The 18,468-nt window shown below is 37.0% G+C and overlaps 1 protein-coding gene across 5 annotated transcripts in view; it reads left to right on the top strand.

The window, feature by feature from the left end:
- ABCB7 (ATP binding cassette subfamily B member 7) overlaps positions 1 to 18,468 on the top strand; it is a 167,880-nt gene that overhangs the window by 137,290 nt on the left and 12,122 nt on the right. For 4 of the 5 annotated variants that reach the window (XM_064574271.1, XM_054508529.2, XM_045879733.3 and 1 more), the window contains one exon: positions 1,233 to 1,340. In XM_064574271.1, the coding sequence (XP_064430341.1) occupies positions 1,233 to 1,340 (108 nt within the window). Of the gene's footprint in view, positions 1 to 1,232; positions 1,341 to 7,779; positions 7,926 to 18,468 lie in introns of all 5 variants that reach the window. The other variant, XR_010406193.1, reaches the window with a different exon arrangement.

Here is an 18,468-nt window from a genome sequence, read left to right as displayed (position 1 = left end):
TTAAATAAAAACTTTCTAATAAATTTTTAAAATGGGCAGAAGACATAAACGACATTTTTCCAAAGAATACATCCAAATGGCAAACAGACACATGAAAAGATGCTCAACATCACTTGTCATCAGGGAAATGCAATTCAGAACTACGAGATCTCACCTCATACCTGTCAGAATGGCTAAAATCAAAAACACAAGAAACAACAGGTGTTGGCGAGGTTGTAGAGAAAAAGGAACATTGGTGCCCTGTTGATGGGAATGCAAACTGGTGTAGCCACTTTGGGGAACAGAATGGAGGTTCTTCAGAAAGTTAAAAATAGAACTACTGTATGATCCAGTGATTGTGCTACTGGGTATTTACCCCAAAAATACAGAAACACCAATTCAATGTAACACATGCACTCCTATGTGTATAGCAACATTATTTACAATAGCCAAGATATGGAAGTAGCCCAGCTGTCCATCAATTGATGATGGATAAAGAAGTCAGAATACTTTTGAAAAGGAAGTTTGCTCAAGTTACCATACACAGTTGTCTTTGTTGCCCTTTCTGTCCTCTGAGTTTGAACTAATGAAAAGCAAATGTTCTTGTACCCTTTGAATCTCCTATCTTTCTATTGATTTGAAATTTTCTACATCTTATCACTTGAGTCCTATCTCATTTTATTTTTGTTCTCATTGGCCAGATAAACATCATACCCAGCTATGTTCCTGATATCACTCAATTCATCATTATTGTTTATTTATTTTTAAGTATAGAAATATCCACCTTCTCTGAGTCTTTCTAATTTAAAGAAATGTTGCCTATCTAAAAGATAATTTTTTCCATGATAATGTCATATTTGCCTTCCCTTTTTGATCAGTTTTCTCCTCTTAGTAATTACTAGATTAGGTCGAATATGCTTGTGATATAAAGTTTATATAATAAAAAATTCAGGGGCACCTGGTCAGCCGTTAAGCTTATCTGCCTCCGGCTCAGGTCATGATCCTGGGGTCCTGGGATTGAGCCCCGCCTCAGGCTCCCTGCTCCGCGGGAAGCCTGCTTCTTCCTCTCCCACGCCTCCTGCTTGTGTTCCCTCTCTCACTATCTCGCTGTCAAATAAATAAATAAAATCTTGAAAAAATAATAAAAAAATAAAAAATTCATTGGCATTTTATGTGTTCCTTTAAGAAATATATGATTATTTTAATTTGCATTTACCTAATCTTTTTTCCTACTCTTCTTGTCAAACTTGCAGACTATTCTTAGTGCAATGAAGGATGCAGTCAAACACAGAACTTCTATTTTCATTGCACACAGATTGTCAACAGTGGTTGATGCAGATGAAATCATTGTCTTGGACCAGGTAAGAGATTTAACTTTAAAGTTTAGTATGTGGGGGATTTTGGGGAATATGACAGAATAGGAGGATCCTGAGCTCACCTGTCCCACAGACACATCTAGATAATCACATCAGTGCAAATAACACAAGAACACCCTGGCAGAACAGACTTTGTAGTTGACTGCAGATGGGAGGCCACGTTGAAAAGGGTAGGAGGGGCAGACACAGTCTGGAACCAAAATCCCACTGAGATTAACCATGAATGGAAGGAACACCATAAGCATGGAAAAGGGAGAGGAGCAGATCCCACACCAGGCATCTTAGGCAGGAGGGGAAACTACACTGGAAAGACAGGTCCCCAAAATATTAGGCTTTAAGAAGTTATGGGGCTTAACTTTCTGCGTTTTTACAGTCAGTGGAACATAATGCCAGGTGCTTTAAAAATCATCTGGCTTAGCTGTGGGAGGCCCACAGAGCAATTAGAAACTGAGGCTTGGCCTTAAAGAGCCAGCAAAACCAAAAAAAAAACCCTACCAAGATAGCATAGAAGCAGCAGTTTGAAAAGTGCCTGGTATACACATGAAGGACATTTATTTACTAATCTCAGAATGTGTGCTGGAGGGGCAGAGATCTTTAGGAGATTTCTCTAAGAACAGAAGAGCTAGTGGGCATCCATTTCTCTGCCCCCACCCCCAGCCTAGATAGCTAGACAGTTACAGGAATCAGCAGGAACACTCTTCCACCTATCTTGCCAACACAACATACACCACATCCTGCATTCTGGGGATCTGCCCCACTTAGCAAGCATCCCTCCAAAGCAGCCCTGGCAGGGACCTGCACCACTCCAAAGTGACTCCTGTCCTGGGGAGACAGGAGAGGAGAAGATAACCACATACAGCAGTGCAACTGCGGCAACAGCAGACAGACTGGGCAGGCATCTGGTCTGACTGTTGGCCCCACCCACCATCAAAAGCCTGTCAGGAAAAGGCAAGAAGAGCACCCTAAAGGTTGATGCTACTGCAGCCCTAACACATGGACTGGGGCCAGGCATCTGGTTTGACTACAGGCCCTGCCCACCAATGAAAGCCTCTCGGGGGCAACAGAGGGAGAACACCCCGCAATTTGATATGACTGCAGCCCAGGCAGAGGGGCTGAGAACAGGCATCTGGTCTGGCTGCTCACACTACTGAATTACAAGCCCACAGTGGCCCCAGACTCTTCCCTTAACAGCACAGGGACCAAACCCTGCCTGGTACACCCAGAACATGAAAAGTGGACCATTGCATCTAATGACTGAAGGCATGACAGCTTAGCCGCAGCAGTAGGGTACACACAACTCACTAGATGATACACCTGAAGCTCCTGGTTCTGGTGAACAGTGGACATTATGCTACAGGACACCACAGGACCTCTTCTTCATAAGGCCACTACTTTCAAGATCAGGAGACTTAGCAGAATTTCCTAATACATAGAAACAAGCACAAAGAGGCAAAATTAGGAGACAGATGAATATGTCCCAGATGAGATAATGGGACAAAAGTAAAGCAACAGAACTAATTGAAACAGAGATAAACAATATGCCTGATAAAGAATTCAAATTAATGGTCATAAAGATACTCACTGGACTAGACAGAAGAGTGGAGAATTTCAATGAACCTTTAATAAAGAGATAGAAAATATAAAAAAAGCAATGAGAGATGAAGAACTTAATGACTGAAATTAAAAATACACTAGGTGGGGGGCACTTGGGTGGCTCAGTCAGTTAAGCATCTGCCTTCAGCTCAGGTCATGATCCCTGGGATCGAGCCCTGCATTGGGCTTCCTGCTCAGTGAAGAGCCTGCTTCTCCCTCTCCCTCTGCTGCTCTCCCTGATTGCACACTCTCTCTCTCTGTCAAATAAAGAAATAAAATCTTAAAAAAAAAAAAACTACACTAGAGGGAATCAATGGCAGATTAGAGGAGACAGAAGAATGGATCAGTGAGCTAGAAGACAGAGTAATGAAAAGAATCAAGCTGAACAGCAAAAAGAAAAAAGAATAATAAAAAATGAGAATAGATTAAGGGAACCCAGGAACATCATTAAGGATTATAACATTCACATTATAGCAATCCCAGAAGGAGGAGAGAGAAGGATGCAGAAGAATTGTTTGAAGAAATAATAGCTGAAAACTTTCCTAACCTGGGGAAGGAAACAGACATCCAGATTCTGGAGGTACACAGAACTCACAACAAAATCAACCCAAAGAGGTCCATACCAAGACACATAATAACTAAATGGCAAAAAGTAGTGATAAAGAGAGAATGTTAAAAGCATCAAGAGAAAAGAAAACAGTTATATACAAGGAAAACCCCTTAAGGCTTTCACCTGATTTTTCAGCAGAAACTTTATAGGCCAGACAGGGGTGGCATGGTATATTCAGACTACTAACAGAAAAATAACCTGTAATCAAGAATACTCTACACAGTAAGGCTATCTTCAGAATACAAGGAGAGATAAAGGGTTTTCCAGGCAAATAAAAGTTCAAGGAATTCATCACCGTTAAACCAGCCTTCAAGAGAAATTAAAGGGAAATCTTTGGAAAGAAAAGGCCATAATTAGGAGTAAGAAAATTATGAAAGGAAAAAATTTCACAGGTAAATGTAAACATATAATAAAAATGGTGTATTAATCACTTTTAAAACCAGTATGGAGATTAAAGCAGAAAAACAAAATAAATTATATCTATAAAAGTAATCAAGAGATTCATAAAATAAAAGGATGTAAAGTATGATATACATAAAATGTGGGAGAAGTAAAATTTTACTACTTTAAAAATGACTTCAAACTTAACTGACCATCAACCTAACATAGACTGTTATATGCATAAAATATTATATATGAACTTAATGGTAACCACAAAGCAAAAACCTGTGGTAGATACACAAAAAGTAAAGAGAACGTAATCCATGCATAACACTGAAGAAAGCCATCAAATCACAAGGGAAAGGGGAAGATGGGGGGAGGAAAGAAAAGAACTACAAAAACAACCATAAAACAAGTTACAAAATGGCAATAACTACATACCTATCATTAATTACTTTGAGTGTCAATGGACTATAAATGCTCCAATCAAAACACATAGGATGACTGAATGGATAAAAAATACAAGCGCCATCTAAGTGCTACCTACATGAGACTCAGTTCAGACCTAAAGACACATGGAGACTGAAAGGAAAGACACAAACATTTACCATGTAAGTAGAAGTGAAAAGAAAGCCAGGAGAGCAATACTTCTATTGCACAAAACACGCTTTAAAACAAATATTGTAACAAGAGACAAGGACACTACATAATGATAAAGGGGAAAAGCCAGGAAGAAGATATAATAGTTGTAAATATTTGTGCACCCAACATGGGAGCACCCAAAAACATCATGTGTGAACAGACATAAAAGAAGAAATTAATACAATAATAATTGACTTTAACACCCCACTTACATTAGTGGGTACATCATCTATACAGAAAAATAAAGGAAACAGTGACTTTGAATGACATATTGGACCAGATGAAATTAACATCATATAGATTCAGAACATTCTATCAAAAAACAGCAGTATACACTTATTTTCAAGTGCACACAGAGCATTTTCCAGAACAGATCTCATATTAGGGCACAAAACAAGTCTCTGAATTTAAGAAGATAAAACCACATCAAGCATCATTCCCAAACAAAAAGATATAAAACTAAAAATCAATTGTGAGAAAAATATGGAAAAAAACACAAACACTTAAAGCTTAGCAACATACTACTAAACAACCAATGGATCAACAAAGAATCAAAGAAGAAATGAAAAAATACATGGAGACAAATGAAAATGAAAACACAATGGTTCTAAGTCATTGAGATGCAGCAAAAAGTGTTCTTAAATGAAGATTATACCAATATAGGCCTATCTCGTGAAAGAATAAAAATCTTGAATAAACAACCTAACCTTACACCTAAAGGGGCTAGAAAAGAAAGAACAACAACAACAAAAAAAGCCCAAAGTCAGTAGAAGGAAGAAATAAAGATTAGAGCAAAAATGAATGAAATAGGGACTAAAAAAACCAAATAGAATAGATCAATGAAACCAGAAGCTGGTTATTTGAAAAGACCAACAAAATTGATAAACCTTTAGCCAGACTTACCGAGAGAGAGAGGACTCAAATTCAGAAATAGAGAAGAAATAACAGCCGAGAACACTGAAATACAAAAGATGATAGGAGAATACTATGAAAAACTGTATACCAACAATTTGGACAGCTAAAAGAAATGGATAAATTATAGAAATATATAACCTTCCAAAACTGAATCAGGACACAATAGAAAATTTGAACAAACCAATTACTAGAAATGATATTGAATCAGTAATCAAAAAACTCCCAACATGGGCACCTGGGTGGCTCAGTTGGTTAAGCGACTGCCTTCGGCTCAGGTCATGATCCTGGAGTCCCTGGATCGAGTCCCGCATCGGGCTCCCTGCTCAGCAGGGAGTCTGCTTCTCCCTCTGACCCTCCCCCATCTCATGTGCTCTCTCTCTCAAATAAATAAATAAAATCTTTAAAAAAAAAAACAAAACAAACAAAAAAACTCCCAACAAACAGAAGTTCAGGACCATATGGCTTCACAGGTGAATTCTGCCAAACATTTAAATAAAAGTTAATACCTATTCTTCTCAAACTATTCCAAGAAATAGATGAGGAAGGAAAGCTTCCAAATTCATTCTGTGAGGCCAGCATTACCCTGATACCAAAACCACATAAAGATATTACAAAAAAAGCAAACTACAGGCCAGTATCTCTGATGAATATAGATGCAAAAATCCTCAACAAAATATTAGCCAACCGAATCCAACAATAAATTTTAAAAAATCATTCACCACGATCACGTGGGATTTATTCCCAGGATGCAAGGGTGATTCAGTATTTGTAAATCAATTAATATAATAGGTCATATCAATAAGAGAAAAGAACAAAACCATATGTTATTCTCAATAGATGCAGGAAAATCATTTGCAAAGTACAGCGTCCATTCATGATAAAAATTTTCAACAAAGTAGGTTTAAAGCAAACATACCTCAACATCATCAGGCCATATATGGAAACCCACAGCTCACATCATACTCGGTGAAAAACAGAGCTTTTCCTCTTAACAGGAACAAGACAGAATGTCAACTTTCACTTTTATTTAATAGAGTACTAGGAATCCTAGCTGCAGAAATGAGACAAGAAAAAGAAATAAAAGGCATCCAAATTCATAAGGAAGAAGTAAAATTTTTCATAGAAATGAATTCAGTAAAGTCACAGATTACAAGATTAATGTACAGAAATCTATTGCATTTCTACACACTGATAATGAAGTAGCAGAAAGAGAAATTAAAACAATCTCACACTTGTACCAAAATTAATTAAATACTTAGGAATAAACTTAAGGAGATGAAAGTTCTGTACCATGGAAACTATAAAATATTGATGAAAGAAATTGAAGATGACACAAATAGATATTTCTTGTTCATGAATTAGAAGAATTAATATTGGTGAAGGGTCTATACTACCCAAAGCAATCTATACAGATTCAGTGTAATCCCTTTCAAAATACCAACAACATGTTTCTCAGAACTGTAACAAATAATTTTAAAATTTGGATGGAACCACAAAAGACCTCAAATAGCCAAAGCAATCCAAAAAAGAACAAAGCAGGATGTATCAGAATCCCTGATTTCAAGATATATTATAAAGCTGTGATAAGTATGGTACTGGCACAAAAATAGACACATAGATCACTGGAAGAAAATAGAGAATCTAGAAAAGAACCCACACTTATATGGTCAGTTAATCTATGACAGAGGAGGCAAGAATATACAGTGAGGAAAGAGTCTCTTCAACAAATGGTGCTTGGAAAACTGAACAGCTACATGCAAACGAATGAAACCAGATCACTTTCTTACAGTATACACAAAAATAAACTTAAAATGGATTAAAGACCTAAATGTGAGACCTGAAACTGTAAAAATTCTAGAAGAAAACATAGGCAATAATTTCTTTGACATTGGCTGTAGAAACTTTTTTTTAGGTAAGTCTTTTCAGGCAAGGGAGAATCAGGCAAAATTAAACTGTTGTGAGTACACCAAACTGAAACGCTTTTGCATAATGACAGAAACCATCAACAGAACTACAAGGCAACCTATTGAATGGGAGAAGATATTTGTAAAATGATATATTTGATAAGGGCTTAATATCCAAAATATATAAAGAACTTATACTACTCAACGCCCAAAAAAACAAATAATCTGATTTAAAAAAATGGGCAGAGGACTTGAATATACATTTTTCCAGAAAAGCCATATAGATGGCCAACAAACACATGAAAAGATGCTCACCATAAGTAATCATCAGGGAAATGCAAATTAAAACCACAATGAGATATCACTTTATACCTTTCAGAATGGCTAAAATCAAACACACAAGAAATAAGAAATGTTGACGATGATACAGAGAAAAAGGAACCCTCATGCACTGTTGCTGGGAATGCAAATTGGTGCAGCCACTGTGGAAAACAAACTGGAGGTTCTTCAAAAATTTGAAAATAGGTAATTCCACTACTGGGTATTTACCCAAAGAAAATGAAACTGCTAACTTGCAAAGATATATGCACCCCTATGTTTATTGCAGCATTATTTACAATAGCCAAGATATGGAAGCATCTCAAGTGTCCATCCATAGGTGAATGGATAAGGAAGAGTATTACCTGGCCATAAAAAAATGAAATCTTGCCATTTGCAGCAACATGCATGAACCTAGAGGGTATAATGATAAGTGATATCAGTCAGAGAAAGATGAATACCATACCATTTCACTCATGTGGAATTTAAGAAACAATTCAAACGAACAAAGAAAAAGGGACACCAAAAATAGACCCTTTAAATACAGAGAACAAATTGGTGGTTGTCAGAGGGGTGGTGTGTGGGGGGATGGGTGAAATAGATAAAGGAGAATAAGAGTACACTTCACTTGATGAGCACTGGGAAATTTATAGAATTGTTGAATAATTGTATTTTAAACCTGAAACTTGCACTAATATAAAACTGTATCTTAGTTGCAGTTCAATTAGAAAAAAGTTTAGTACATGAACATTGGAAATTGTTACAAACACAAAGAACTTAAATATTGTTTCTAAAGAAAAATGCAGAATTTGTGTTCTTTAAATGAGATTGAATCCTGATAGGACTTCATTTTTACTTCCTTTTGATGGAAAAACAAAGGCATTTTTCTTCCAAGAAGAAATAAACTATTAACTCCCTTTTCATTGAAGTATTAAAAGCAAACTTCTATCAGGAAAGCCTTAAAGCCTCATATGATAGAATCAGGTTTTAGAGAGTGTATATATAAAATAATTTTTTGCATTCAGTTTTGCTTTGTACAGAATCATTGTTCATTATTGTTTTTGTATTTTCTATTTTTATTTTTTCTAATATCTGCACATACCCTTGATGTCTAAAAGAAAATTACCATAAAATAGTCACTTGCAAACATGATTATTTTCATTTTTTTCCTCCTGGGGAAATGGATAGCCTGCTTTATCCCTTCTGAGGGATTTACTGTAAGAGTGTACTATCTAAATGTTCTGATCAACTCAGAATACCATTATAGTGATTGGTAGATTTAAAAATTGTGATAATTTTCCCTTTCTCCCCTCTTTGTAAGGATATATTTTCCCATATCCTAGTACTTGGTTATTTCTAATATTGTTCAGTTTTTCATCTTCCATTTAGCCTTTTCTATGATTATGTTTCCCTTCTAATAAATAAACCTTCAGTTCTTTATCATTTTGAAAGCCTGAATACTGGATGTTGAGAGAGAAAAAGCATTCCCATGTGCTTTCTATATTCAGTTATTGAGAGAGAATTTTTCACACCTCATATAAAGTGGTGTGTATGTGTTTGTATATATGTGTTTTATATACATACATATAGTTATTAGTCTTACCTGTGTGTACTTGAGCAACCCTAGATCTATTTGTTGGTTTTTTCATAAGTGCTTACATTCATTAGAAAATAAACTAATTGTTTTCAGTATGATTATATACCACAATGCCTTAAATATGAAATGTTGTAAATATACTTTATTATCCAATTGATGTTCAAAAGAGGGCAGTTGTTGTGATAAGCACTGGGTGTTGTATGTACGTGATGAATCACTGAATTCTACACCAGAAACTAACATTACACTATGTGTTAACTAACTGGAATTTAAATAAAAACTTGGAGGAAAAAAATTAAAAAGACAGAATCTGAAATAAAATCTGCTGTTGGTGCTTTTTTACTAACCTTTCCATTGTATGCAGGCATGCAGATAGTCTTATAAAATAGTAAAAGTACTTGAACAAGCTTGTGCGCTCTTGTCTCATGCCATGAGGTTGACAGTATCTACAGTTATATCACAACATTGCCACTTGAAGTTTGGATTATAATTGGAACTAATTTATTAATGATTATAGCACATGTATCTAAAATATCTTTATGTTTATAATTTGATAATTCTGTATTTGCTTGATTATGAAGATCAGAGGCTTTCATTTTCTACTGAAACTTATATGATCTCATATGTTCTGTCAGCAGTGCCTTGTAGTATTAATGTTACATCTACATAAGAAATAGAATTCTCAAGGTCCCTCCTTACCCCCACAACCTGGTGATTACTGCTCCCCAGCCTTGGCAAGAGGCTGTAGGTTGACTTGTCAGGAAATGGAGTCAAAGAGGCTCTAGACAGGAAACTATCAAGCACATGAACAAAGATGGGGAAGATTAACTGGAAATCAAAACACACCAAAAAAGAAGACAGTAGAGCCTCTTCTGCCACTGACTCCAAGAACCTTGCTAACCATTTATTTATTTCTACTATCACCACTCCTTCCTTCATCAGGAGATAATTGAAGAATTCTCTGCAGAAAACACAAGTAGCCCCAGAAAAAAAAGATACTTGTATTTGGAGACCCCAGCAAAAATGACCATGTATCCATATGATCATCCTTCAGTGAAACCCCGCAGTTGAAAATCCCGTTCCCATGCACGTAGAGTTTCCAGTCAGTTTTCTAATGCTCCATTATTGTCAGTGCATAATGAAGGAAGACCTCTTAAACAAGCAGAAAAAAAAGGAACTCAGTAGAAAATGTAGACAATGCAAAGAGCATAAGGCCACTTATATAATTAATATCGTCACAGGTCATGGAAAATGAAGCATTTTTAAAATAAGGACAAATGCTGTTAAGAAAAAAGAGTAAAGGGAGTTTTATATGGCATGAGGTCCAGATACATTGTTAAATGAAAGAACAATTGACAATCTGTTGTGTGCTGCTATTTGCAAGGAGGATGGGGAAAAACAGTAATATGTTATATTTACTTATTTTTGTAAAAAAGAAACTCAGAGTTTGTACCTCTTAATCCACTTCATTTTGCCCATTCTCTCATTCCTCTTCCCTCTGGCAACTACCAGTTTGTTCTCTAATTAAGAGGTACAGACTTCCACTTACAAAATAAATAAGTCACGGAGATGAAAAGTATAGCATAATTAATACTGTCAATAATATTATAATAATGCCTTATGGTGACAGATGGTGACTACATTACCGTGACCAGCACTGAATAATGTATACAATTGTCTAATCACTGTGTCATACACCTGAAAGTAATATAACATTGTATGTCAATTCTATTTCAATAAAAAATTACAAAAAAATGGTATTGTCCTAAATTGAGCTGGAAAGAATTTAGTATTTGATGATTCACAGTCTTTCACTGGCTCAGAGGTATGATCATGGATATTAATTATTACTATACTAAGGCAATTCAGAACAGTGTTTAAGAGTTTGATTAACATAAAATATACTAAAGCCTTTCATTTTTGTATATCAGTGCCAAATAAAAAGAACTATTAGCAAAAGAGAAAATAACAACAACAAACTCAGGAAGCATAAACTAGAAACTAAAGACATTGACTGCTTGTGGAGTGGGGATAGAAAGAAGTAGAAGAGATAGGAAAGGGAACATGACTTTCCTGATTATACTTCTTTATATATGTATTTTTTTACTTTCAAGTTTTTAAATTCCACTTAACGTAGAGTGTGATACTAGTTTCAGGGATAGAATTTGGTGATTCATCACAGCACCCAGTGCTCATCACAAGTGCCCTCCTTAATACCCATCCCCCCACCCACCTCCCCTCCAGCATCTCTCAGTCTCTTCTCTATAGTTAAGAGTCTATTTTATGATTTGTCACTTTCCCCCCCATGTTCATCTGTTTTCTATCTTAAATTCTACATGCAAGTGAAATCATACGCTTTTTGTCTTTCTCTGACTTATTTCGCTTAGCATAATACTCTCTACCTCCATCCACACCCTTGCAAATGGCAGAATTTCATTATTTTTGATGGCTGAGTAATATTCCAGTGTGTGTATGTGTGCGTGCACAAGCGCGTGCATGTGCAATGCCTGTGTGTATACCACATCTTCATAATCCATTCATCAGTCAGTGGGCATTTGTACTCTTCTCATAGTTTGGCTGTTGTTGATACTGCTGCTTTAAACATCAGGGTGCATGTACACCTTTGAATCTGTATTTTTGTAACCTTTCAGTAAATACCTACAAGTGGAATTGCTGGATGGTAGAGTAGTTCTCTTTTTAACTTTTTGCGTAACCTTCCTACTGTTTTCCAGAATGGCTGAACCAGTTTGCATTCCCACCAACAGTGTAAGAGGGTTCCTTTTTCTCTACATCCTTGCCAATGCCTGTTGTTTCTTGTGTTAATTATACCCATCCTGATAGGTGTGAGATGGTATATCACCATGGTTTTGATTTGTATTCCCCTTATGGTGAGAGATGTTGAGCATCTTTTCATGCACCTGTTAGCCATCTGGATACCTTCTTTGGAAAAATGTCTGTTCACGTCTTCTGCCCATTTTTTAACTGGATATTTGTTTCTTCGGTGTTGAGTTTGATAAGTTCTTTATAGATTTTGGATACTGCCCCTTTATCAGGTATGTCATTTGCAAATACCTTCTCCCATTTTGGAGGTTGCCTTTTAGTCTTGTCATGTGTTTCCTTCACTGTGCAGAAGCTTTTTAACTTGAAAAGTCCCAATAGTTTATTTATTTATTTTTTAACATATAATGTATTATTTGTTTCAAGGGTACAGGTCTGTGATTCATCAGTCTTATATAATACACAGTGCTAATTACAACACATACCCTCCCCAATGTCCATCACCCAATTACCCCATCCTGCTAACTTCTCTCCCCTCCAGCAAACTTCAGTTTGTATTCTAAGGTTAAGAGTCTCTTATGGGGGTGCCTGGGTGGCTCAGTTGGTTAAGCGACTGCCTTCGGCTCAGGTCATGATCCTGGAGTCCCTGGATCGAGTCCCGCATCGGGCTCCCTGCTCGGCAGGGAGCCTGCTTCTCCCTCTGACCCTCCCCCCTCTCATGTGCTCTCTCTCTCTCAAATAAATAAATAAAATCTTAAAAAAAAAAAAAGAGTCTCTTATGGTTTGTCTCCCTCTCTCATTTCGTCTTGTTTTATTTTTTCTTCTCTTCCCCTATGATCCTCTGTTTTGTTTCTTAAAGTCCACATACCAGTGAGATCATATGATAATTGTCTTTCTCGGACTGACATATTTTCCTTAGCTTAATACCCTGTAGTTCCATCCACGTGATTGCAAATGGCACGATTTCAATTTTTGATGGCTCAGTAATACTCTATTATGTATATATATACCACATCATCTTTTTTTTTGTCATACTTTTTTTTTTTAATTTTATTATGTTAGTCACCATGTAATACATCATTGGATTTTGATATGGTGATCCACGATCCATTGTTTTCGTATAACACCCAGTGCTCCATGCAGTACGTGCCCTCCTTAATACCCATCACCAGGCTAACAAATCCCCCCACCCCCTCCCCTCTAAAACCCTGTTTCTCAGAGTCCATAGTCTCTCATGGTTCACCTCTTCCTCTGATCCCCCCCTCATTGCTCCCTTCCTTCTCCTAATGTCCTCCATGCTATTCCTTATGTTCCACAAATAAGTGAAACCATATGATAATTGACTTTCTCTGCTTGACTTATTTCACTTAGCATAATCTCCTCCAGTCCCATCCATGTTGATGTAAAAGTTGGGTATTCATCTTTTCTGATGGCTGAGTAATATTCCATTGTATATATGGACCACATTTTCTTCATCCATTCATCCGTTGAAGGGCATCTCGGATCTTTCCACAGTTTGGCTATTGTGGACATTGCCGCTATGAACATTGGGGTGCATATGGCCCTTCTTTTCACTACATCTGTGTCCTTGGGGTAAATACCCAGGAGTGCAATTGCTGGGTCATAGGGTAGCTCTATTTTTAAATTTTTGAGGCCCCTCCACACTGTTTTCCAAAGTGGCTGTACCAACTTGCATTCCCACCAACAGTGTAAGAGGGTTCCCCTTTCTCCACAACCTCTCCAACATTTGTTGTTTCTTTCCCTGTCCATTTTTGCCATTCTAACTGGTGTAAGGTGGTATCTCAGTGTAGTTTTGATTTGAATTTCCCTGATGGCTAATGATGATGAACAGTTTTTCATGTGTCTGTTAGCCATTTGTATGTCTTCTTCAGAGAAGTGTCTTTTCATATCTTCTGCCCACTTTTTGACTTGATTATTTGTTTTTTGGGTGTTGAGTTTGAGAAGTTCTTTATAGATCTTGGATACCAGCCCTTTATCTGTAGTATCATCTGCAAATATCTTCTCCCATTCTGTGGGTTGCCTCTTTGTTTTGTTGACTGTTTCCTTTGCTGTGCAGAAGCTTTTTATCTTGATGAAGTCCCAAAAATTCATTTTTACTTTTGTTTCATTAGCTTTTGGAGATGTATCTTGAAAGAAGTTGCTGTGGCCGATGTCAAAGAGGTTACTGCCTATGTTCTCTTCTAGAATTTTGATGGATTCCTGTCTCACACTGAGGTCTTTCATCCACTTTGAGTTTATCTTTGTGTATGGTGTCAGAGAATGGTCGAGTTTCATTCTTCTGCATGTGGCTGTCCAATTTTCCCAGTGCCATTTATTGAAGGGACTGTCTTTTTTCCATTGCATGTTTTTTTCCTGCTTTGTCAAAGATTATTTGACCATAGAATTGAGGGTCCATATCTGGGTTCTCTATTCTGTTCCATTGGTCTATATGTCTGTTTTTGTGCCAGTACCATGCTGTCTTGGTGATCACAGCTTTGTAATATAGCTTGAAATCGGGCAACGAGATGCCCCCAGCTTTGTTTTTCTTTTTCAACATTTCCTTGGCGATTCGGGGTCTTTTCTGATTCCATACAAATTTTAGGATTGTTTGTTCCAGCACTTTGAAAAATGTCATTGGAATTTTGATTGGGATGGTATTGAAGGTATAGATTGCTCTGGGTAGCATAGACGTTTTAACAATGTTTATTCTTCCAATCCATGAACATGGAATATTTTTCCATCTTTTTGTGTCTTCTTCAATTTCTTTCATGAGTGTTTTGTAGTTCCTAGAGTATAGATCCTTTACCTCTTTGGTTAGGTTTATTCTGAGGTATCTTACGGTCTTTGGTGCTATTGTAAATGGAATCATTTCTCTAATTTCTCTTTCTACAGTTGCATTGTTAGTGTATAAGAAAGCAACTAATTTCTGTACGACATCATCTTTATCCATTCATCTGTCAGTGGACATCTGGGCTCTTTCCATAGTTTGGCTATTGTGGACATTGCTGCTATAAACATTGGGGTGCAGGTGCCCCTTCAGATCACTATGTTTGTGTCCTTTGGATAAATACCTAGTTGTGCAATTCCTGGGTTGTAGGTCGCTCTATTTTCAACTTTCTGAGTAGCCTCCACACTCTTTTCCAGAGTGGCTGCACCAGCTTGCATTCCCACCAACAGCGTAGGAGGGTTCCCCTTTCTCCTCATCCTCGCCAACATCTGTCCTTTCTTGACTTGTTAATTTTAGCCACTCTGGTGTAAGGTGGTATCTCACTGTGGTTTTGATTTGTATCTCCCTGATGCCAAGTGATCTTGAGCACTTTTTCATGTGTCTATTGGCCATTTGGATGTCGTCTTTGCAGAAATGTCTGTTCATGTCTACTGCCCATTTCTTGATTGGATTATTTGTTCTTTGGGTGTTGAGTTTGATAAATTCTTTATAGATTTTGGATACTAGCCCTTTATTGATATGTCACTTGCAAGTATCTTCTCCCATTCTGTTGGTTGTCTTTTGGTTTTGTCACACTGTTCCCTTTGCTGTGCAAAAGCTTTTTATCTTGATGAAGTCCCAATAGTTCATTTTTGCCCTTGCTTCCCTTGCCTTTGGTGATGTTTCTAGGAAGAAGTTGCTGTGGCTGAGGTCGAACAGGTTGCTGCCTGTGTTCTCCTTTAGGATTTTGATGGATACCCGTTTCACATTTAAGTCTTTGATTCATTGAGTCTGTTTTTGTGTGTGTTGTAAGGAAAAGGTCCAGTTTCATTCTTCTGCATGTGGCTGTCCAATTTTCCCAACACCATTTGTTGAAGAGACTGTCTTTTTTCCATTGGACATTCTTTCCTGCTTTGTCGAAGATCAGTTGACCATAGTGTTGAGGGTCCATTTCTGGGGTCTCTGTTGTGTTCCATTGATCTATGTGTCTGTTTTTGTGCCAGTACCATACTGTCTTGATAAGATTACAGCTTTGTAATAGAGCTGGAAGTCCGGAATTGTGATGCCACCAGCTTTGCTTTTCTTTTTCAACATTCCTCTGGCTATTCGGGGTCTTCTCTGGTTCCATACAAATTTTAGGAATATTTCTTCCATTTCTTTGAAAAAAGTTGGTGGCATTTCAAAAGGGATTGCATTAAATGTGTAGATTGCTCTAGGTAATATAGACATTTTCACAGTATTTGTTCTCACAATCCATGAGCATGGAACGGTGTTCCATTTCTTTGTGTCTTCCTCAATTTCTTTCATGAGTATTCTATAATTTTCTGGGTACAGATTCTTTACCTCTTTGGTTAGATTTATTCCTAGGTATCTTACAGTTTTGGGTGCAATTGTAAACGGGATTGACTCCTTAATTTCTCTTTCATCTGTCTTGTTGTTGGTGTATAGAAATGCAACTGATTTCTGTGCATTGATTTTATATCCTACCACTTTACTGAATATGCCAACAAATCAAGCAGTCTGGAAGAAATGGATGCATTTCTAGAGACCTATAAACTACCAAAACTGAACCAGGAAGACATAGAAAACCTGAACAGACCCATAACCATCAAGGAAATTGAAGCAGTAATCAAAAATCTTCCAACAAACAAGAGTCCAAGGCCAGATGGCTTCCCATGGTAATTCTACCAAACGTTTAAAGAATTAATACCTATTCTTCTTAAGGTGTTTCAAAAAATCGAAATGGAAGGAAAGCTTTCAAACTCATTCTATGGGGCCAGCATTACCCTGATCCCAAAACCAAAGACCCCAGTAAAAATGAGAAGTAACAGACCAGTGTCCCTGATGAACATGGATGCAAAAATTCTCACCAAAAAATGAGAAGTAACAGACCAGTGTCCCTGATGAACATGGATGCAAAAATTCTCACCAAAATACTAGCCAATAGGATCCAACAGTACATTAAAAGGATTACTCACCAGGATTAAGTGGGATTTATTTGTGGGCTGCAAGGGTAGTTCAACATACACAAATCAACCAGTGTGATACACTACATAAATAAAAGAGAAGAACCATATGATCCTCTCAATAGATGCAGAAAAAGCATTTGACAAAGTACAGCATCCTTTGGTTAAAACTCTTCACAGTGAAGGGATAGAGGGAACATACCTCAATATCATAAAAGCCATCTATGAAAAATCCACAGTGAATATGATTCTCAGTGGGGAAAAACTGAGAGCTTTTCCCCTAAGGTCAGGAACATGGCAGGGATGTCCACTATCACCACTGCTGTCCAACATAGTACTAGAAGTCTGGCCTCAACAATCAGACAACACAAACAAAAGGCATCTGAATTGGCAAAGAAGTCAAACTCTTACTCTTTGCAGATGACATGATACTTTATGTGGAAAACCCAAAAGACTCCACCCCAAAGTTTTTAGAATTCATACATGAATTCAATAAAGTGGCAGGAAAAGTCCCAATAGTTTATTATTGCTTTTGTTTTCCTTGCCTCTGGAGAAATACCAAGTATGAAGTTGCTACAGCTGGTATCAGAGGTTACTGCCTGTTTTCTCCTCTAGGATTTTGATGGTTTTCTGTCTCACATTTAGGTCTTTCATCCATTTTGAAATTATTTTTGTGTATGGTGTAAGAAAGTGGTCCAGTTTCATTCTCTTCCATGTTGCTGTCCAGTTTTTCCAACACCATATCTTGCAGAGACTGTCTGTCCCTTTGGACATTTTTTCCTGTGTTGAACATGAATTGACCATATATTTGTGGGTCCATTTCTGGGTTCTCTATTCTGTTCCATTGATCTATGTGTCTGTTTTTGTGCCAATACTATACCGTCCTGATTACTACAAATAACTTCAAGTTCGGAATTGTGATGCCTCCAACTTTGTTTTTCAAAGTTGCTTTGGCATTTTGGGGTCTTTTGTTTTTCCATACAAATTTTAAGATATTTGTTCTAGCTCTGTGAAAAATGCTGTTGGTATTTTGATAGGGATTGCATTAAATGTATAGATTGCTTTGGGTAGTATAGACATTTCAACAGTATTTGTTCTTCCAGTCCATGAATGTAGAATGTTTTTCCCTTTTTTGGTGTCATCTTCAGTTTCTTTCATAGTGTTTTTTAAGTTTTCATAGTACAGATCTTTTACCTCTTTGTTTAGGTTTATTCCTAGGTGTCTTATGGTTTTTGGTATAATTGTAAATGTGATTGATTTCTTGATTTTTCTTTCTGCTGTTTTATTATAGGTGTATAGAAATGCAACAGATTTCTGTACATTGATTCTGTATCTTGCAAATGGACAGAATGCATGTATGAGTTCTAGCAATTTTTTGGTGGAGTCTTTTGGTTTTTCTATATAGAGTATCATGTCATCTGCAAATAGTGAAAGTTTGACTTCTTCTTTGCTGATTTGGATGCCTTTTATTTCTTTTTGTTG

Source organism: Mirounga angustirostris, unplaced genomic scaffold (genome assembly GCF_029215605.1).
Source record: "Mirounga angustirostris isolate CCGP_5_RB_7025 unplaced genomic scaffold, mMirAng1.0.hap1 SCAF_11, whole genome shotgun sequence".
Lineage (NCBI taxonomy): Eukaryota > Metazoa > Chordata > Mammalia > Carnivora > Phocidae > Mirounga > Mirounga angustirostris.
Note: the sequence above shows the minus strand (reverse complement) of the source record. Positions and strands in the feature narration are given on the sequence as shown.